The sequence below is a fragment of the Scylla paramamosain genome, chromosome 12, assembly GCF_035594125.1.
Source record: "Scylla paramamosain isolate STU-SP2022 chromosome 12, ASM3559412v1, whole genome shotgun sequence".
Classification (NCBI taxonomy): Eukaryota; Metazoa; Arthropoda; class Malacostraca; order Decapoda; family Portunidae; genus Scylla; species Scylla paramamosain.
In genome coordinates, this window is record NC_087162.1 from 2,117,309 (window position 1) to 2,140,000 (window position 22,692).

General features: G+C 43.3%; 2 protein-coding genes across 5 annotated transcripts in view; both read left to right on the forward strand.

Moving 5' to 3' along the window:
• The first annotated feature begins 38 nt into the window (after positions 1-38).
• LOC135105506 (uncharacterized) lies at positions 39-15,447 on the forward strand. Of its 2 annotated transcripts, none has more exons than XM_064013648.1 (7): positions 39-920; positions 1,596-1,777; positions 7,936-8,280; positions 9,794-9,915; positions 13,427-13,600; positions 14,257-14,355; positions 14,528-15,447. In XM_064013648.1, exons 1-7 carry the CDS (start codon positions 172-174, stop codon positions 14,669-14,671), a joined length of 1,815 nt encoding a protein of 604 aa, XP_063869718.1. In that variant the 5' UTR covers positions 39-171; the 3' UTR covers positions 14,672-15,447. The 2 variants fall into 2 exon arrangements, with proteins under 2 accessions (XP_063869718.1, XP_063869720.1); XM_064013650.1 differs by having other exon boundaries at positions 7,936-8,091.
• Positions 15,448-16,226: 779 nt separating this feature from the next.
• Positions 16,227-22,692, forward strand: part of LOC135105508 (uncharacterized) — a 174,871-nt gene continuing 168,405 nt past the window's right edge. For all 3 annotated transcript variants that reach the window (XM_064013662.1, XM_064013661.1, XM_064013664.1), the window contains exon 1: positions 16,227-16,381. The gene's annotated coding sequence lies outside the window, so the exon portion shown is untranslated. The remainder of the gene's footprint in view (positions 16,382-22,692) is intronic.

Genomic DNA, 22,692 nt, shown 5'->3' on the forward strand with positions numbered 1-22,692 from the left:
CGATTACTCAAGAAACGAGAATCTATTGCAGCGAGAATGATAGGAGGAACAAAACAAGGAAGAGGAAGAGACACAGAAGGGACCGCAAATGGAGGAGATATTGGAAGAAAAAGAAACTGGCCAGGGAACGTGCCAGTGAAGAGAAGAACAGTGGAGGAAACTGGAGCAAGAATGGAAAGAAAGACACTAGAAGGGGAAGAATATCACCAGAATGGACGAAACCGTGAAAATCGGAGGGAAGAAGATTGGGAAGCAATACATGAGAGTCGAATACCAGTCAAAAGTAACAGTAAAATTTGGGAAGAGTGGAGTTCTATGAACGAGAGCACGCAATCAGGAGATGAAAGGGAAGACCTGAAGAACTGGAGGAATGAATACGAGAAACGAAGCAAGGGTATTCCACGCTATAAAAGGAACATTAACGGAAAGGACGCGGAAGGAAGCATGAAAGGAGAATGGAGGAGAAGCAAAACAGATCTCAGTAACTCGGTAAACACCCGTAGAAATATTAGAATGAAGAGACGAGCCAGTCATGAGCCAATAAAGAGGAGGAACAGCGACGGAATGACAAGATTGCCGAGAAGTAGAAGCATGGGAAGAAAGCTTAAGAGAAGTTTTGGAGACAGTACCGAACGCTGGGTAAAAGGGAACCACAACAACAACAACAAAATCTACAACAACCACCAAAATTACAGTGGAAAAAGAGGGACTGTTGAAGGATGGAGAAGAGGACGCAAAGGGGACGCCGCAAACTGGTTTAGCGACAGACAAAGCTACAACAAGTTCGGTGGCTGGAGCAGAGGGAGGGACGCGCTGGACAGTGGGCGGGGCGACTCGGGTGTGGGAACAGGGCCACACGCTGCGGGAGTGACAGACTACGACGCGGTCTACCGTCTCAGTTACCAAGAGGCGCTTGAGAGGTGAGGTTCAGCAGCACAGTAGCCCGAGTTGTGGTGGTGGTGGTGTGCACAGTGGTGTTGGTGGTGGTGGTGGGGGAGAGGTGTAGAGTTATAATGCAGTTTTGAAAGGAGTAATCATATTTGTGGGTGAGATAGTGAAGATTTCAGTCCAGTGAGAATAGAGATTTTGTTTTGACCACATGTGATTTCTGCGTTGGCTGCAGTGTGTGTGTGTGTTGTGTGTGTGTGTGTGTGTGTGTGTGTGTGTGTGTGTAAGTCTTTTCACCTGTGCATGTGTGCACGTATACGTGAAGTAGTGCAAATGCATGAACGCGTGCACATGCGTCTGTTCACGTGTGTGTTTGTGTGTGTGTGTGCGTGTGTGTGTGTGTGTGTGTGTGGGTCTCTAAAGACGGTAATTTCCTCGTGAAATTCAGTGATATGCCTTATCGCTTTTCCTAGAGAGCATTGGTGAGGTTGTGAGTCAGAATTGTTGCACATTTACGTGAAATCACAACCTCGTAAAAGGAGTAAAACATGAGCATGAAAGGTTCATTCAGAAAGCTTTGAATATTGTTTTTTTTTTCCTTAAGTCAAGGCGACCTAGTTTTCGCCAAGGCCAAGTCTGTTATTACAAATATTGCTTCCGTGGTCACACTCTTCCGTGCCTGCCGTCCCGTGCGTGCGTGACGGCAGCACTAGGTTGGGGTCGCCTCGGCAGCTGACCCGCAGCCTGAGTGAGGGCACCGTGTTTAGGAGGATCGCGAACCTGGAAAGGAAGAAAACCGTTCGTAAATATGGCCTCATCAAGCGGTCCAGGAGCGCTGACCGCATCCTCTACGCCCCGCACAAGTGGTACTACGCCAGGATCGCTCGACGTGAGTATTTCGGGCACTTCCCTCGCCCTAGTCTCAGTACTTCTGTATTATATCTCTTCCTTTACTGGCCTGGTTTGTTGTAGGTTTATGCTGTACTTTGTCAGCTGTGCCTCTTTTTCTATTTGATGTTGTTTGGCGGTCATTTGTGTGACATCATTTATGATTGAGAGTATTTTTATCTTATTATTTTTACTTTTTTTATGTGTGTAAATCAAGGAACGAGGCTGCGTGCCGGCCTCCGTGATTGCCAGACCTGTCAGACAATTCAAATATTGTTGGAGTTTCAGTTTACACTTAACATTGTTCAAATTCCCAGACTGTCCAAGTTTACATTTAACATTGTTTAAATTCCCAGACATTTTTCTGTTTATTTTTCATATCATATTCAGTATTCATATTTTTTTTTTTTTTTAGTATATTTTCTCGCCACCATTTCTTTCTTCTTTTCACATTTTTTTTTTTTATTCAGTCCCAAACTCAACCATAAGTCTTTCGCCTAATTAATCTTTATCTTTATTTTTTTTTACTTTACTATTTGATCATACATCTAATCACACATTATCACGTTTTTCAAGCCTGTTTGTTTTTTTGCTGCATCTGTTTCCCCTCTGGTCACCCCCAACCTTCCCACAAGTTAAGCCGATAATCGTCCCAACTCATGCCTCCTTAGGACAGGCACAGGACGTCACACGGAGAGACCAAGAAAAGATAAAAAAAAAAAAAAAAGAGGCCACTTTCCACTAGTGTGCTTATTGTCACCACTTTTTTGTCACGTTCTGCTTGTACACCTATGCATGTTATGGATCACTTCCCACTGCCTGCTTGTCGCTCCGTACGCTTCACACCATCACCACAACTTCCACTCTGTTACTGTCCTCTGCATCACACTCCACAATGCGTCTGTCAGCACAATTCTTTTTACCTATTCCTGAACCAGCACACCCACAGCCACAGACAGACTCTTACCTTTTTGTCATTATAATGTTTCTTCATTCATCTGCTTTCATCTGGCGAGGAGTGAGAGAGGGAGAGATAGATAGATAGATAGATAGATAGATAGATAGAGAGAGAGAGAGAGAGAGAGAGAGAGAGAGAGAGAGAGAGAGAGAGAGAGAGAGAGAGAGAGTGTGTATATGTGTTGCCTTAAGTGTTACATATTGCATACAGCTCGTGTCGGTGTTGCTTTCACAGTGCTACTCCTGCTCAGTGTTACTCCTGTCGTGTCCTCCAGGTTGTCTCTCCCATCCTCCTCAGTAACAACACTATGTCAATTTCAATCATACAAGTAGAGTTTGGTTTGGAGATTGTGCCGGGAGATTAAGGTGAATGTCTACTGTGTTTCAGGTTAGCGTAAAACTGAAAAAAAAAAAAAAAAAAAAAAATATATATATATATATATATATATATATATATATATATATATATATATATATATATATATATATATATATATATATATATATATATATATATATATATATATATATATATATATATATATATATGGGAAAGATGAAAAAGGAGAGAAAACATTTAATTGAATAAGTCAATGGCGTCATACTGATATAAACCATCAATATAATCGAAATATTATCATTGTTAGTAGATGCAGTAGCAATAGTAGTAGTAGTAGTAGTAGTAGTAGTAATAGTAGTAGTAGATGTAGTAGTAGCAGTACATGTTGCTGGTACAGTAGCAAGAAAACTAATTCTAAAACTTTTCTTCACTTCCTATGCGTCTCAATTATGCCCCTCCCCAAACCTTTCATCACTCCTCTTCCCTCCTACCCCTTCCATCCACCCCCCCTCCCTTCCTTCTTCCTCCTTCCTTCCCCTACCTCCTTCCCTCCCTCCCCTCTAAGATCAACGCCACACCATAATGGGTCGAGGCTGCGAGGAAACACAGAGAGATTACGCGGTCGATTTGACAGTCAGTTATTTAATATTAATTTCTGACCTTAAACGACTGACGCCTCTGAAAACACGCCTGTCAGAGAGAGAGAGAGAGAGAGAGAGAGATAGAGAGAGAGAGAGTAATCAGGGAGTAGATATAAGAGACTCATTTGTCGAAGGACAGACGGACACCTTGTTAGTTGACTCAGTGTTTAACTTTATTCTATGAGCGCGAGGAGGAGGTGTGACAGTCCCTTGATGAAGCCTGCAGGTGTGTGTGTGTGTGCGTGTGTGTGTGTGTGTGTGTGTGTGTGTGTGTGTGTGTGTGTGTGTGTGTGTGTGTGTGTGTGTGTGTGTGTCCGACCTAGTTCCCCGAAATTATCCAACTTCGCGTACTTTGTAGGAATGAGGTACAGTACATTGCTATTACACACACACACACACACACACACACACACACACACACACACACACACATACACACACACACACACACACAAAGAGAGAGAGAGAGAGAGAGAGAGAGAGAGAGAGAGAGAGAGAGAGAGAGAGAGAGAGAGAGAGAGAGAGAGAGAGAAACATACGCACCTGCACATATTTTCAGATTTTCCCCGAGAGTTCAAGTAATACTGAGAAAAAGCAACGCAAGAATGTTATATCCCTTATTTACGCAGCTGTCTTGTGCTTTACGATCTACTACAGAGCACCAAGCAAAGCATCGTGAGGAAAATAAGAAGGAAGAATGCGATTAAGACCTGCCATGAGCCACTGGAAGCGCCCTCCATCACACCATCACAATCCCACGTGCTCGTAATCAGGACCATATTCTGTAACACTTCTGCGCCGCATTTCCACTATTTTCAAGACGCTCCAGCTGAAGTTACACTAGTTTTTAAGTATTTTTATCATTCCAGTGACAGATTAACAAGATTTCAATACTATTCCCAGGAGAAACACTCTTGAGAACTCGGCTAGTTAGTTATCTCTGTGACCTTTAAGAAGAGTCGTGGTGAGGGAGCAAGGCGTTTCTGAATACGGGCGTCACACAGCAACAACATAACAGAGGGAACAGTAACGATCCCAGTGTGGTGGCTTGATGCGTGCACTGCGTATCAGCACCTGCCACCAATGCCACCAACACTACACGTATTACAGAAAGAAATAATGGGTTTCTGCTTGGAATCACGGTCACTGAGAGTCCCGTGCATGTGTAAGGCGCCAGAGTGGATTATTAGAGGGCGGGATTAGATGTAAGGGTGTGGGAGTGTGCAGGGATGGAATTAAGGTCATTGGGAGTCCTGTGTATGTAGTGGAAGATAGAATAATATATTGCATGGTGGACTTAGAGGTAAGGACAAACTATGGAAGTGTTCAGGGCCGTATTTAAGGACATTAGGAGTCCTGTGCATGTGTAGGAAAGTAGTGGGTGTGTACAGGGTTAGAATTAAGTTCTTGTGTGCATGTAAGAAGGTGGGATTAAAAGTGAAGACAGGGTATTGAAGTGTGCTGGGTTGGAATAATATTAAGGTCACTAAGAGCATATGTTGGGTGGTAAAGTGATATTTTACAGGACGGGACTTCAAGTAGAGGGAGAGGTATAAGTGTGTGCAGCCTGGAACCAATGCAAGGGCGTCCCAGTCACCACGTGCAAGGGAGCGATGGTGCCCACGCCTCGCCAATCGCCGGAAGACTGTCCACATTTCATCATGGCTTTTCACGGAATTTTCATCACGGTGATCGCTTGGTGCTGTCCTTCATAATTCACCGCCTCTGTGCCTTTTGCGGTCGATGAATGAAAAAGGAAAGGGCCAAGTTCTGTTATTTATTTACTTTGCGATGAAGAAACATAGATCAAAGTGACTACGTTTACGTTTTTGTATTTGTATGCGTTTTATATCTAGACGGATTCTGTGTCATGTGCTGCTGTGTGCGCTGGGGATAATTTGGCTTCATATTTGTTGTGGCCATTCAGTAATGTCTTACGATGAAAACCAACACGCCACTGCGCAACTGAGCTACAGCCACAAAAAAAGCACGCAGCACACGCTCGACCTTCCCGTCGCCTGTTGGAAAGAAGCTGAGCACAAAAAATATTTATTTGAATGATGACGCACAGTTTCATTTTACGACTTAAGATCTGGAGTAAAAAATAGTCAAATATATCCAGAAAGATGCACGAGCAGCGGCATGCGTCTGTAGGGGGATTGGATACCTTTATTTGCTTTTGTTTGTTCCATTGCAGTACAATGTGCCCCAAAGGATACTCTGAAAGTTTCAGGATCTATATGCGCCCATCCCCGTAACGAGTTGCACCCCTAGTAGTCAGGGCAGTAACGCTTAAAACTGGCTGAAATATTTTTTACCAGTAGCCTGAACCGGCCACTGAAGTAACGTCAGCCGCCTTAGTGTAGGTCTTCCCAAGTCGAGGTCCTCTGTTCCAGCCTGGCCTTAACCTACATAAAAATTCTTTGACATGAGCGTTTGCTGAAGATTAAAATAAAAAGAAAATTAGACTGAAGATAACACCGGTTGGATTTATCACGTGTGATGAATGTAAAGGCAAAAAATGACACAGATGATTGTTGTGTGCAAAACGAAAAAAAATATTTCATGTGATAAACACAGGTACGTTTCATGGCCTTGAAGCTCATAATCCTTTACTTCACAAGTCACTGCCGCCACCTGCTCATTGTGTGGAATACTATGAAGGCAAGCTGCGACTGTGCAATGTGTGGAGTGTGTCCCAAAACAGACACAGACAGGCGGTAACTCAACAATCATGAAAATTGGGTTGAACGTTAGTGCGGGATGAGAACGTGGCAGTGAGAGGATCAGAGTTCTGCCTATTACGTGACTGGCCGCTGTTAAAGAAGGGACGGAGGGAGGCAATGGCAGGAGAGGAGCGAGAGAAAATTATATACAGGGAGAAAAAGAATCAAGTAACAGCGGGAGACATTGGGAATATGAATTAAAGGGCACACTGAAACAGAGGATCTTCCTGGGCCATCAGCTTTTAAGGCTAAAAATATCATACTAAGAATAATATCTGCACTGCTAATGCTTGGAAGCGACGTGAACAAAAAATGATGTAATATTCACTTATATTGTCGGAAGTTGCCATTAACGAGTTCATATCACATCTCTACTTTGGATCAATAACTCGTTCTTTTGAAACAACTCATAGTGTGACAAGTTTTGATTTATCGGTTATGTTACCCATGATTTTCAGCATAATTTATCATCGGTGAAGCAAACTATTACTGCAGAGTTTAGCTAAATGATCCGCTTCATTAATATCGAGTTAAGCGTCGTTACCTTGTGCCGCGTCATAAACCCTTTTTGTCTCACAAGATAAATATGTGCACGGTGAACAAAAGGTTAATAGATTACCTGTCTCCTCTTAGAATGAACTGATATCCCCTTCACTCCACTCTCCCTCCCACCTTCCTTAGCCTACTGCCTTACCTGCCCTCCCCTACCTCACATAGAATGGTCCGCTAATTGGGCCTGACGCACCTGGCCGGCGGAGTTCAAGGTGAGGAAGGCATGGACATACACACGCGGGCTCAGGCCTTGCACCACCACCGAAAAAAAAAATCAATAACAGACAGCGAAAGTGGAAGGATTCATAAACCGCCGAAGCTCGTAAGCGAAAACAAGGACCATAGGCGAAATGATAGTGATGATGATGATGATGATGATGATGATGATGATGATTAATGTCGTCTAGCCTTGCAGAATGTTTCCAGATCTTTTAAAATGCTTAGATCATAATCGTTCGTTAATCATAGGTGAGTTAATTAAATGGTGTAAGAATGTTGTCTTCTGTATATGGATGTGTGTTGTAACGAGCCATGAGCCACCCGCCTCACTGTCAGCAGAGTCAGTCTCTCCAGATCCCACGCCGTAATGACCAGCGTCGCCTTTGTGGTGCCCAGCTCGTTAATCAGTCGTCTTGACGGGGGAGGGGCGGCCGAACTGACGCCATGAATGAGTATCGATATTGTCGTAAAAAAAAGAGAAAGTAATGAAGGCAGAGTATTAAAGTTTTTCCATCCCACGACAGGAAAAGGGTCAATGTTTTATGTATTCCATTAGAGGGAACAAGAAAAATTATTTGATTTAGAGCTTTAACTCCCTGTGACCATTATTTACGCAGCCACAAATTGATCCTTGCAATTTAATTTTACAAGTAGTGGACATACAAATCTTCAAAAAATCTCAGGGACTATGGATTTCGCACCAATTTCTTTATCTCCGTGACAGGCGAGGCGAAACAGAGGACGCGCAAGGCCGAGGAGGAAGCCCGACTAGCAAAGGAGGCTGGTGAGTCTCCGCCCGTGAAGCCCAACGTAGAGATTCTGTCGCTGGACGCCTCTCTGTCTGGCCCCATCGCATCGCTGCAGGAGGGCGTCATCTCAGGTATGGAGGTCCAAAACACAAACGGCGCCCTCCTGACTTCCAGACCCGACCACCTGCAGTTCACCTACGCAGTACAGGTGGACGGTGAGGAGCCCGCGAGGAGGGTCGGGCAGCGGGGCGGAGCATGGGCGGCAGGCACTGAGGGCGAGGGCGGCCGGCTGCATGTGGGCGCTCCGGGCAAGAAGAAAGGTAGGGGAGGCAGTGACACCCTTGCGTGACGGTGGTGGTGTTTGGTTTGCTTGCCTGTCTGTCTGTTTGTTTGTTGGTTCGTTCGTTTGTCTTATCTGTTTGTTTATCTATCGATTTGTCTCTTTCTCTCTTCCTGTTGTTGTTTTTTGTTTTGCTTTTATTCTCTCTCTCTCTCTCTCTCTCTCTCTCTCTCTCTCTCTCTCTCTCTCTCTCTCTCTCTCTCTCTCTCTCTCTCTCTCTCTCTCTCTTCATGATTGATTTTTCTCACAGTATAATTTTAAAGCTGTGATAATATTTTACTTAACGTAGACGAGAAATTTTGAAGTAATGATAGATTAAAGGTTTTCTTTTTCGTGAATAAAGCAAATTCACTCTCTTTGCTTAAATATGTGTCATGGTTCTTTGTTCCGTGTGTGTGTTTTCTTTCAAAATATTATTACATTATGGTTTTTCAGTGTGTCTTACTCTTCAAAAATCATATTACATTCTTCTTCAGTGTCACAGTTTTCATTCGTGTTCGCCACCCTCACCTTGAATTGGCACAGACATAAGACAGGTGTGCTCACTCGGGTCTCACAGGTAAGGAAATAGCTGTGCCCACCTCTGCCTCACCACACCAGGGCACTTTGTTGGTCCGTCTCTCTCTCTTTCTCTGTGCGGTGATGGTCTTAATAGCGACCCATCATTGCTCTTGAAATAGCTCAAAGTTACTGCCTGCATTCACACATACACTACCACACCCCATACAAAGCAACTCCATAATCTGTAAATTCTCACAGGATTACTACTTAAATGTTACTTCAATTGCATGTGATCTAGTCTAAACGTCGCGGCTGCTGGACGAAAATTGCCGTCATTATTAATCAGCAGATGATGGAAAACTGACATGAAACAACGCTGGGACATTACATCCTTTGCCTCCCTTCTCGTAGACCTTAGTGTGTAGTTGTAAGTTTTGTTGTTGTAGTTGTTAATGTCACGTGTCCTGCTGTGACTGAGCTGCGTTGTCCCTGAAGTCACTGGCAGTGCAAACAAAGGTAAGTCCCGCGAGACACGAACCGGGAGTCAGCGGACCATAAAAGAGAAAGGTGTGTCGCCGTGCGCAAGAAAAAAATTAAGTATACTTCGTGTGTGTGTGTGTGTGTGTGTGTGTGTGTGTGTGTGTGTGTGTGTGTGTTAGCAGTTATGTTACTGCTGTTGCTTTTACATGTTTAAAATTTGCTTATATGTATATATTTTTTTTTTCATGCACATTTTTAGCCTGAACATTACTTCTTTTTTTATAAAATGATCTCTTTCCAAATGAAATAATTACCTATTAAAAAAAAATTACACCAATCTTTATATTACACCCATTACAATCACATCTTACATAGTGAAAACATAACATGAACCAATAATCTTCAGTATAAAAACTATCACCAAAAACTAAAAAGGAACTAATAGTAAGAGTTGTCATTGCTCTTCTTCCCACCTTCCCTTATCAATTCCTGAGACAGAGTTCCTTTCGCAGACAACCTCTCCACTCGTCTGGAGTCTGTACTGCAGGAGAAAGCTCGGGCGGAGGACAAGCGGCAGAAATTATTCAACCAAGCCAGAGAACTGCACGAGAAGATACAGAGGAAAAGAGAGAAGGTAAGAACAGAGAGAGAGAGAGAGAGAGAGAGAGAGAGAGAGAGAGAGAGAGAGAGAGAGAGAGAGAGAGAGAGAGAATGCCTATATATACATGGAAGATTATGGAGATAGATGAATTATTACGATACATTAATTAATTTTCACTGTCGCTTTACACGCTCCAATGTGAAATTTTCCTCCATTATTTTTACTTCACGTCTGGAGCAGGTTGGCCTGATCATTTTAACCCCCGGAGAGGAGCGTAGCGCGTCTTGTAATCATAACTCAGGGCCCATTTTCTTGCGTCGTGCAGTTTAGCTCGTACCGCGTCCCAAGCTGTTTCGAAGCGTGCATACGGAACATTACACCAAGTCTCTACTAAGACGATCAATATTCAAGCCGATTAAATTTTCTTACGTGTGAGAAGTTTCATCTTTTTTATCCATGTTCTTTGTTCTTCTTACTTTCTTTATTGTTCTTATTTTTTTATGCACTTCTGTCATGTTCTTACTTATTCTATCTTACATAAAAATATACAGTTCTTAATTTTTTATTGATATAATTTTTTTTTTCCCCATTACTTTCGTTCCCTTGTAATTTCTGCAGTTCAATATGTTCTATTCACTATGCAGCACAATTACATTACTCATTATTTATTGTGCTCCGCATTTGTACAATCAATACACATAATGTTACAGCCACACTATTCACACTCGTATATCAGGAATGAGAAGACACACATTTGCCGCCTTCACATCAATGCTGTCTTGCATTATCATATTCTTCATGGTTTGGTGACTTATCCTTGGTATTATCACTCCTGCTCACGGCTTTTCTGGGTCTTTTACTCCATCTTTACCACCCCATCCCCCTCTCGTATATAACAAGCTTGCTTCTTTATGATCATAGACTCGGCCTGACAAAACAGCACTCCTTAGCCTTTTGCAGGGCACAATTTATACGTTTTACGAATATTTTGTGCTTTACCTTCAAACGTCACTTCTTTGTAATCCATTGTGGTATGCAGAACGCCTCGTAAAACCACTTGGAGGAGAAGAAATGAGTGCAGATCTTTTGTGTGATAAGGAGACGTCAAGTGCTAAAAAAAAAAAAAAAAAAAGGAAAAAAAAAAAAAAAAATGTTACGTTGCCACTCCCAAAAAAGTCAATATAAAAAAACCGGCCTTGACAGACTTAGCTCTAGGGGTGTTTTGATACACACCTCTAATTATCCCATGTATCAGTCCCTTCTCACCCACCCATCTTCCTTACGATCCCGCGCAGGAAGAGACACACACGCAAGATCACGCAATGTGGCAGTCCAGGTGGGTCATCTCGAGTAATTCATTCTAAGCGAGATTGAGCTATTGTTGTGTTGTGTTGGTGGCTGGTCGTGTGGAGAGAGAGAGGGGGGGGGAGTAGTGGGCGAAGCGGTGGACGAGAAGACTTCATGAGCAGTAGAAAACCTTTAGAATTTGAAATGTAAAAAAAAAAAAAAAAATAGTCATTGATAAAAACTCGAAATTATGATAAAAGTGGAAGGACGCTATGAAAAGAAACTACACAGTGTTATTAGGGAGTGAAAATAACGAAAGACGAAAAAAAAAAAAAACGGAGCTCCTGACGGGAAAAGAATGTTGTCAAACACGTTTTCTTTTCACCCGTTACGCTGTATTATAATTGCGTTCCATTAGCAACCCGTTATCAGCTACTTGCCTCGTGGCGTGACTAACAACACCATCCTGCCTCTTAATAGTTTTTATTTATTTATATATTTTTTTTTTTTGTCCGTGTGCTCCAGAAAGACGCTATTATAGTCATTACAGTTTTTATAGTAATATCCTCGTTAACATTTCTGAAGTAGTAGCGATAGAAGAAAATAAATCCCTTTCTGACATCGCATGCGTGTATTACTCACAGTTATTAGCGTTTTTTTTACCTTGATAATGGGTTTTTCCTGTCAGTATTGTAGCTATAATAATAATAGTAGCAGTAGTAATAGTAGAAGTAGTAGTAAATTTTCCAAGTCATTTGCACTAAGATGGGTTCAGCGTACTTACTCATTACCTCATTACCCAGTACTGTGCTTGCCCTCAGTGACTCACCTGACAGCGCGGGTCCTTCTCACACAGCGCCGTCGCCTGATTCACCCTCGTGCCGGCGTGGCGTGTGAATCTCGGCCCTTGGGAGTTCGATCTCGTGATATTTATCGTTAGCAACCTACGCCAGCACACCTTTCTCTCTCTTCCTTCGACTTTTCTCATCTTATCCCTCCTCCTACTCCTCCTCCTCCTCCTCCTCCTCCTCCTCCTCCTCCTCCTCCTCCTCCTCCTCCTCTTCTTCTTCCTTTCCGCGTTCTTCATTTTATTGCATGTTTTACTCGTAGTTCTTAACTTCCTGGCAATTTGTTCCTCACACTTCCCACTTCCTTTGTCTTCCTTGTTCTGGTGAGATTATTATCCTTAGAGAGAGATAGAGAGAGAGAGAGAGAGAGAGAGAGAGAGAGAGAGAGAGAGAGAGAGTTACCCCTCCTTCCCCTTCACTGCGACGGTGTATATGACGCACCAGCTCAGGGTCGGTACGGAGGCTTTGTGGAGGTCCATTACGCTTGGGTCACGTGAGAGGGGAAGGGAGAGGAGCGCTGGTGCTGGTGCTGAAAGGAAAGGGAAGGCAGGGATAGGGAGGGATGGAAGAGGAAGGGAGAGTTGGTGCTGGAAGGAAAGGGACGAGAGTAAGGAAAGGATAATGACGCACATAAGGTTTATAAAGGCGTAATTGTAGTAGTGGTGGTGGCGGTGGAGGTGGTGGTATTAGTAGTAGTTGTAGTACTAGTAGTAGTGGTGGTGGTGGTGGTAGTGGTGGTAATGCTAATGGATCTGATAGTATTCTTTTTCAATATCTAGTAGCTTAAGTAATAAATCATTCTCTCTCTCTCTCTCTCTCTCTCTCTCTCTCTCTCTCTCTCTCTCTCTCTCTCTCTCTCTCTCTCTCTCTCTCTCTTCTCTCTCTCTCTCTCTCTCTCTCTCTCTCTCTCTCTCTCTCTCTCTCTCTCTCTCTCTCTCTCTCTCTCTCTCTCTCTCTCTCTCTGTCACTTGATATTCTTATAAAATCACATTTTTCATTAGCCTAAAATAAATTCTGCTTTGTGTAAAATACAAATAATTCTCTCTCAGTTTTAATTTCCTGTTCCTACAATTGCTTTATTTCATTTCATTTCAGGCCAGGTGTCACTTTTCCAACTCGCATCATAATAAACTGTCGTGCTATATAATTTATCTCAACACCGCCATGTTCCATTGCATCAAGTTGTATTTCAGCTGCATATTGAACACAGTTAATCTGAACGTTAGAATACGAGAGTGATGGAGAAATACGACGCGTTAAAAGTGTCATGCATTTTTATTTACGTAAACTATTTCATTCTGAGTCTTTCTCTCGTTTCAGTGTAAAGTATCATGCATTTATATTTGCGTGAACAATTTCAATGTTAGTCTTTCCCTTGTGTCATTTTTATCTTTCCGTCTCCATTACAGCGGCGGCAGGAATGGTGGACAGCGTGGACGGACGAGCGGCGGAAGGGGATGCAGCTGGAAGAGAAGCAGGCGTCCCTCCGTCGGGAGCTGGACGCCTTGCACCAACGCATCATCGGGCTCATCATGAAGCGAGTGCCACTGGTCACGGGAGTGCGAGACGAACCCTCCAGACGGGTGAGGCGCCACACACAGACACACACACACACACACACACACACACACACACACACACACACACACACACACACACACACACACACACCTCACTATTGACGCGACGCACGGAAGGATCTGAGAACGAAATTGCGTATCAGATATTGACTGCGTAGATTACATGATGAAGAGTAGACTAGAATGAAATATAATGCCAGAATAGTTCAGAATATATCATGGAGGTAGCATAAGAACAGACGCATTTGTTATTCAAGCTGGAAAACTGGAAGAAACTGAGTTAAATGTAAGCTGTAATAAGAATCAATCTGCGTCACATCCAGATGATGAATGAGGGAGCAGCGAACAGTGTGGCTTCCCTCCAGTGTGTGTCCAAGGGATTCGTGCACCAGGAAGTCGTTTCGAGTCGTGCATGACGCGGGATTAGCTTTTAACCACCTGTCATTGAGTTATAATTACCTCGATCTATTTAACAAATCAATGCTGGTGTTTTACTGTTGATTTTCAAGTCAGGGACAGCCTTTCACAACGTATTCTTACTCAAGAGATAGATGAATACATGGAAAGAATGTGTGTTTTGGATGTATGAAGCTAATTTGCTAATGAGTAGGAAGAATTTTTATAATAAAAACACGAAAAAAATGTTTACTTTTCCTCAGGCAAATTACAAAATCTCCATCATCCGCCTGAGACATGAGATTGAGGACCTGAAGCGGCGGGTGGAGGCGATGCACATCAAGGTGGAGGCAGAGAAGAAAGTGAGTGGGAGCACCAGGTTGATAAAATAATGTAACAGAAGTGACTGCGATCGATTTTGTGCAAGTGATATTGTTATGATAATCCCTACGTTATCCGTACTTATAAGAGACACGAATAGATTTCCTGACTAGTTAATGCAATAGAAGTAAACTTAATTTTTGTAACCTACAGCTGAGGAGCCACGCTGAGCAGGAAGTCAAGACACTGAGGTCGGAGGTGAGTCGCAAGAAGGCCAACATGGCACTGACACAAGTCAGGTCCAGCAGCCTGCGACACCTCCCGCTACTGCCGCGCGATTTGGTGGTGCGCATGTGAGGGCCACCGCTGCTGCCTCTTCCCTTGACACACCAGGATTCTCATCTTCTCTAGGCGCCTCGCGAGTCTCTGCCTGCCCTATGGTATGGTATTGTGGCGATGTGTGGTGGGGCTCTGTGGGTTATGTTGCACAGAGCGGAACAGTATCCATTCTCTCGCCATGTTTGGAATGTTTAGCGGTGTGGCGACCAAATGCTTCGCTGTGAACGTTTTAAGGACGTCACATTAGTCTGGTGATCTGTGGTGATGGTAAGCTAAGGTGTTGTGACGACAAGTGAACTCACAATCACTGCTGACGGTAGTAGAAAAAAGTGAAAGAATATTGCTTCCTCTTAAATTGTCGGTAATATCGAATGACCCCTCTCACAGGCTCACATTGCTGATCTGAAGAATATGCGTGAATATTCAGGAGACCCAGTGAGCTTGTGAGACGCGGTCCAGTGAATAGCCTGAACTCAGCGCCTACAACCTCCCCTTGAATGACAGGTATTACCGGTGGCCTCTCTGACCGCGTGTCTGTGGCCTGGGAAATATCCGCAAGGGGTGAACTTGTACATATGAACTATTTCTACTGTGTGGAAAATCGGTGTATCTTCTCCCATTCCGAGGACCAAGCGTTGGAAAGCCCACTGGGAGCCACCCTTGGGTTCGCATCCCGCTAAGATCGCACAAGCCGTTGATCGTCTCCTCGAAAACTAAATCCCATGTAAATATGTTTTGTGAAAATGATGTACTCTTTTGAATGTAACTTTAAAATAAAGATGAATATAACTTTATTTATTAGATGTTGTATCCGCTGGGAGGGAGAACGACAGATGCAGGGAGCCAAGACATGCAGTGCTGTACGTAATTATCCATCCAACAGGCTCAGTACATTGCGCTGTGCCTGCCTATCGCACGGACACACGTATGCAAAAAAAAAAAAGCCGTAAATACATTTCTTGGTTTACTAGATATCCTTTGTATGTGCTAATGTATCCTATATTTGAACATTTAGCGCTCTGCTGTTGGGTTAATATCATTCCTTTGTTCCCTTATGCATCACGAAAACTTTCCACAGGGCCAGTCATTAAATAACGTAACTAACAAACTTCCGCATTGCGCCGTGAATCTCAGTGTAGACGTCAGTTATTGTCACAATGGCGCACGAAGCTTTTAATTCCTTAATAATATTGGTACGTGTCATGTTCCAGGTTCATCGTCCACTAATGTGAAGGAAACATGAAATCTGACATGGAAAGTGTTAGCGTTCCAGACTCCACTCCTCTCCTGTTCCCTCAACATCGTATCTTTGTTTGAATGTGTACGTGTGGGGGCCTGAACTCGGTCCCCCCACCTCCCTCTGGCGGAGAAAATCGTCCTGGTATATAAACATATAGGTATCGGTATACAGACGAACACTTTCTGTTTTCCAACACACATAAATACATTAAAGAAAAAAATCAGGCTGAAAGGGATACAGTCGACATAGGAAAATATCATCAGCAAAGCAGCTTGGTAATCCCGTTGGTCTTTTGGATTTCGCGGGTATACATCATGGACAACAGAAGACGAGCGCTGATTGGTACGTCGTCATTTTCATCAGAAGCAGCGGGAGTGTTGGTGTGTAAGGGCGCGTGTAGCGTTACTGGTGTGGTCCTCGGACACCTGTTGATCTCATAGTGCTCAGGCGGCGTAGGAGACCAGCGAGCAGCGTCCCCAGCAGGCAAGGTACGTGTAATGAGTAAGGTGATGCCAATAAGCCGAAGCAAGTGAGGAGGGCAGCCGGCGGTGTTTGGCAGTGGGTGATAAACTTATTTGAGGTCAGGAGTGCTTCTCGATGGTAATTAGAATATCTAGGCGCGTAATACCGCCTACAGTGATAACTTTACTTCTCTCTAGCGAAAGTATAGTGATGTGGTAAGAGCTGCCTCAGATTTTGGCACGGAGGTGATAATGAGAGTGGCCGGCCGCTCTCCCCCTGACTTCCCGCTGACTTGTAAACACTAATTGTGCCTCCTGGGTGTTACACGGACTATGTACTTCAGGAGAGAGAGAGAGAGAGAGAGAGAGAGAGAGAGAGAGAGAGAGAGAGAGAGAGAATGTGTATGGAGGATAATAGGAATAATGGGCAGTAATGACGACTACTTAAGATTACGTAATTTCGGCGACTGCATGATTCTGCTCGAAGTAATGCCTGACCAGAGCGTTCGGTAGTAGAAATAGAATGTTCATATCATTCGTAATAGGAACCGTTTTAGGTGGCATGCGTGGACAAGGAAAACTTCGATAATGGTAGTTGAGTTAACTGGCGGCCATTATGCGTGACGTCATCATTGCGGGAAACTACGAGGAAGAAACGCAGAAAACCCAAATACATCACACGTACACTACATACACACATTGATAAGGAGAATCGATAATGGGTGTTGCTGTTTGTTTACTCAAATTTAATATTAGAAAATGTACAATTTGCAAACATGTACATGCTTTAGAGTCGGAGTAAAACAAATAGTTAAGCAGTAGTTGGACCGGCCTCATAGAAAACGTTATTCAGCTGTATTGAAGGGGTAACAAAAGTAATTTCTAAATCTTGAGGAGGTGAGAAAATATACATTGTTATTATGTTTAATGTATAGAATACTTGTGAGGCTCAATAAATGTTGCACACAAAATCAAGTAAAAAAAGTAAATAAGTATTATTATCAATGTGGCAAAAATTACTTGGTATATTATAATTTAGAAAAGCAACCCCTTTAATCACTATTTTTCTTTGAGAAGAGCCTGGCTATAATTTAGTGGGAAACTACTGTAAGCTTGCACACGTTTTCACACTTAGCTTCACTTTTCCCATTCCTCTGCAGAATCACAAGTATATCCAATACAAACCCTTGGCTAACGATAGAGATATTGCTATATCAGTCCTTTATAGTTCCTCATATTATATATAAAAGCATTATTGGTCAGTTACTATAAGCATCAACAAGGTCTGGCTTTTAATTATTAGGTAGTATTTTATCTCTTTGCGAGTTCCCTGACATCAAGAGTAGCATCTCTGATTTTTTGTACCGGATCTTCCTTCCTCGGATGTTAGATTGTTCAACACTTCCCATAAACACTGGAAGGGCCATTTCGTACTTAACGGACACCTACCCGAATAATTCCCTTTGTGATGTTGGCGGCAGAGGGATTCCCACACGACAATTCCTTCACTCCACTGTTTTCGCATCTATATTCTTTAAGATTACACAAAATACCTTGCTCAAAATCCCACGAATATTGTTGCCAAAAGTACTCTCATTTCATTCACCTCACGCACACGTAAAAGTTCATACTACCTTATCTTTTACAACAAAATAATCTGACACGTTCACCTTTCCCCCTTCATGGGTAATTGCCCCCCGCTGTAACAGGAGCCCCCTGCTGGGCCGAGGGTCGCACCAGGGCCTCAGGCAGGGTGAAGGCGGTAGAGTGAAGTGGCAGAGGAAAGGTTGCACAAAATGCGTTCCCTTATTCATACTAAAAATAGCTTAGAAGTGATGTAGAAATACGGTGTGTGTGTGTGTGTGTGTGTGTGTGTGTGTGTATGCGGCTCTGGTGTTACATGACGGTCATCTCTGTATCCTTGAGCCCTGTAGTATTATTTCAAGTCAACAATTCAATACTTTATTCCTTAGTGTAGCTGTCACCTCTCATAGTTTTTTCTCCTCATGTACGTTTCCTTCGCGCTCAAAACTTTCACAATAATTAACCCAGTACTAGTCACTCATGATCTCCTTGGTAAGGTATGGATTTCTTCTTGCATTCTCCTGTGATTTTAAGTTTGCGAAATATCTCCCGTCTGTAAAATATTGAGTGAAACCCGATACCGTTTTTTACTACCGTTTATGGGCCAATTTTGGGTTCCTGGTCTCGAGGTCAGATCATTAAGTCGACAACCACCTCACCCACACCTTTCACATCCCTATTTTCACGTACACATTCCACCTTCACCTCATATCTCCCACTCCCTCACACCCATACACCCTCTGCAACACCATTCCCTCCACACCTCTTATTTTCATCGCCACGCTACTGCACCTACTACACCCACACCAGCCACGCCTTTTAAGCCTCACCCTTTCCCTCCGATACACGCTCGCACGCTCCACAGTACACGTTCCACTGCCTCGTCACTCTTCCTTTCAACGCCCGTTCAAGTCATGTCCTCGAGATCCACGCAAGATTATCCACTAGATTTGTATATAAAAGTGTTGGTTTGTGGACCGTCAACACACAGGAAGGTGGAATATCTTTTGTCTTAGATTATCATTTTTTTGTTTTTTTTTTCGTAGTTGTGCTCTGGTCATTTCTTTTGACTTACAGACAGTTACCACATAGTGTTATTCTGAGTCCTTGTACACTGGTTCTTTAGTCTCTTCAGTAATTTACCTTGAAAAAAAAACGAAAATATTTGGTAATCTCTATCGGCATATTGTCAACCAGGGCCTGTAACATCGAAATTTAGATGATTGCTATTACTATTATCAATCATCAGTAATGAAGATATTCCAGCTGCTATTGTTGCTTCTCCCTACCTAACCTTTCTGTAAACCCTGCCACGCTCACAAAATACCCCGTTTAACACTATAGCTTCTCGTCATGGTCAGTCGCCCCTTTTTCCCCCTTCCCATCAATCCCTTAAGACTGCCCACCCTATTGATCCACCCCCCCCGCCCGACTCCATCAGCCCCACGCTCACTCAACCACCCACCTATTATAACCCAGCCTTCTGACCCCCGCCCTACCTCGCTCTCGCCCTGCCCCGCCCAGCCGTTTATAGTTATTGAAAGGGCGTGCGCATTCTACGAGCTGAAGGACGGGAAAAAATAAATGATATGAGTTAGCAAAGCAAGACGAGTTTTTATGGCGAAGAGGGAAAAAAAATAAGATGGAAGTAAATAGTGAGAGTATGAAAGAAGAGTATCTGGGGCAGGAAAGAAGAGGAAGAGGAGGAGGAGGAGAAGGAGAAGATGAGGAAAATATGAAAATGGGGCAAGGAGGTATAGTAGTGACGTGTGGAGAGAGAGAGAGAGAGGGGGGGGGGGAGGGGGGAAGGCCTTATTAACTGTTTGAGAGCTTAAAACCACATGACTTTGTTGTTTTGTTTCAATGATCATGGAAAATTCTCTCTCTCTCTCTCTCTCTCTCTCTCTCTCTCTCTCTCTCTCTCTCTCTCTCTCTCTCTCTCTCTCTCTCTCTCTCTCTCTCTCTCTCTCTCTCTCTCTCTCTGAAGCGCCTTGATATAATGTTGATTTTTCACGCTGGTTTTCACTTCGCTGCTTGACGTTTTTCCCTCCATTCCTCGCAGTCATTAGAGGAAGGAGAAACCCCAATTGTGTCTTTGATGGGAGTGAAATCAATAGAGGATGAGGTGGGGCTCTCGAAGGTCATCTCGTGTGGGTCGAAAAAAAACTAGATAAACAAAAAGATGTGCAAATATTGTCATAGTTCACTTGGATTGTGCCGGCTGTAGCTCAGTAGCGGGGCTTGTCTTGACGCTGAATGCTGCCACGGTGGAGGTGCTTTTTGCCAGATTGATGGTGTGGGATTAAGGTTTTTGTTGTGAGATGTGTAAGTCCATGGCCTTGAAAGATTGTGAAGTAAAGTGCATCACAAAACGTCTTTTTTTTTTCTCTCTCTCTTTTTTTTTCTTTTTCTTCTTAGTCGTGTCCTCGTATTTCATTTAAAGCAAAGTGAGGGTCTGTGCCGGCTTTTTTTTTTTTTTTTTTGTGGGGATTGAAGCTTTTACGATCCAAATTCATGTGCACATAAGAACGCAAGAAAAAAAAAAAAGACCTGCAAGAAGCCACGAAGTTTACACGTGGTAGTCCCTGTATAAAACATTCCCATCCATTTCCACGTATAATCCCAGTTCATGAACCGTCACTTGCAATGTGCCTTGGGAAAAATAACATGATTGGTACGGCATAAATAGATGATAGTAATATGGTATTTTCACACCTACAATTTGCTTATCATCCTTGTATTAATCAAAGAGTAAAGCGACTAAACAGATGTCACACGGGATTTATCAATTTGCCACATGAAGAAGCGGCAATTTCATGATTAGTGACGGCCTCCCTTGAGTCAGGCAGCGGCAAGTGACCTTAACTACGTGTAACAAGTGAGGGAAATCAGGTGTGGCAGGTGTCCTCAGTTAGACCTCACACCTGTGCTGAAAGATGCCACTAGTCACCTGAGAAAGGGAGAGCAGAGGTGAAATGAAAGTAATGTTACCAGTGCATAAAGGTCAATTTAGTATATATTGTTAAGTTGAGCGTTTTCAAGTACCATATCGGTCCATCTGTTAAGGGAAATTCGCTTGACTTAAGATTAATTATTCCAGTATTTTCACTTCTAGGAACAAGACACATTCCAGTGAGCCTTGCAATAAGCTGGCGTCACCATTGTTAGCCAGCAGCAGATTACAGAGGAAATTGTAAAGTGCAAAATATATACCACAGTGGAAGTGCAATTTTCTCTCCGGCTGCTTGCTTCTTTTAATGCGTTTGCCTCTTGGCGGTACATTTATCTGCCTTCCAAGGTTGTCTGCTAAGATTTACTACATGGGGAAGATAGAGGGAAAGGAGAGACGAGCGAGCGAAAGTCACCTCAAAGCCTTTCACGACCTTCACATAGAAATGGCAAGTAAGGCAGGTGTTTCTGGTTCACACCTGACCTCACTGTGCCACTTTTGTTTACTCACATCGTAACAAAGGGAAAAACAAACAATGGTACGCGTTTGTCTAGCAAGCTCTCTCATGCCCCTGATATTGATGAGTGCGCGTGCGCCTCCCACAGAACACTAACTGGTAAACAATCTCATCCATTCATTGATTCAGTCTTCCTATTCTACTGCAGCGCTCCAGTGTTTCGTATCCCGTCTATACTCTGCATGGATCTGAACCCGCTACTCGCTTTATGCTTTCTTCCAGCACCTTAGTTCAATAGATTTTATACACATTTTCACACCACCATCTCAACAGTCTTAATAAATGGGCAAACTACTATTCCACCCTTTTCAGCTAAATGCTGAGTTTCCGAACAACTTGCCTGCCATTGGTGCTTTTCTTTAACTTTTTCTGAAGGGGAAATATCGAGTTATCTGAAGAATTCCAATAAATCAGCGCGCGGCGTTAGATCACAAATTGCACTGGAGAATTAGCCTGTCTGGAGCACAAGAGATAGCCGCAGTGGTCTCCCTCGCTATCCTCCTAAGCACTCCACTTACCGCAGTCCCATCCAGGGCGAGGGTTAATGCCGAGGCGCCTCGCGTGCTGGGAGGGCAAGTAGGAATTAACTAGTCACGGGGATGATTGATATGAAGTCAGCAGCATACAACAAGGATCCTCATGCAGAGCGGCATATGGTCTCTCTCTCTCTCTCTCTCTCTCTCTCTCTCTCTCTCTCTCTCTCTCTCTCTCTCTCTCTCTCTCTCTCTCTCTCTCTCTCTCTCTCTCTGGGGACCGAGTAGCCTGAGGTTTTTTTTTCTTTGCAAAAGCTGGTGATCGTATCTCGGTAAAAACAAAACCCAAAAAAAAAAAAATCTCAAGCCGATTTAAAACTATTTCGCTAGTTTTATCTGAGAATTTGCGGTAAAGCAATTATCGTAAATAAACATCTTTACAGAAATTACTGGCTTTAAAAGTAGAAATAATAATATTTTTCACTTACAATTTCGGTAATATTATTAAACGCACTGCCGCACGTCGCAACCCAGAGCAAGCAAACACGAAGGGCAATAATTCACAAGAGAACTGAGTGAAGCTGGCTATAATTTTTCTCAGTGTAGACGTGGAGGCCTAATCAGCGGTAAGACGAGGGAACGCGAGGCTGACAGAGGCACTGGTCAAGCCTGTTGTCAGGATATTGATGGCGCTGCCTCGTGCCACCTGTGTCGACTGACTGGACGTAATAAATCATACATTTTATCACAGCGCCATCCCCTTTGTTCTATCAGAAATATTCCCATACTTCAGCCTTATCAGTAAAGGAGGTCC

What these genes read in the sequence shown, in the direction of transcription:
- LOC135105506 (XM_064013648.1), top strand. Translation starts at nt 172, where the DNA reads ATGGAAAGAAAGACACTAGAAGGGGAAGAATATCACCAGAATGGACGA. An exon ending in TACCAAGAGGCGCTTGAGAG is followed by an intron (nt 921 to 1,595) that starts GTGAGGTTCAGC and finishes GCGTGACGGCAG; the next exon opens with CACTAGGTTGGGGTCGCCTC. An exon ending in GAGACGAACCCTCCAGACGG is followed by an intron (nt 13,601 to 14,256) that starts GTGAGGCGCCAC and finishes ACTTTTCCTCAG; the next exon opens with GCAAATTACAAAATCTCCAT.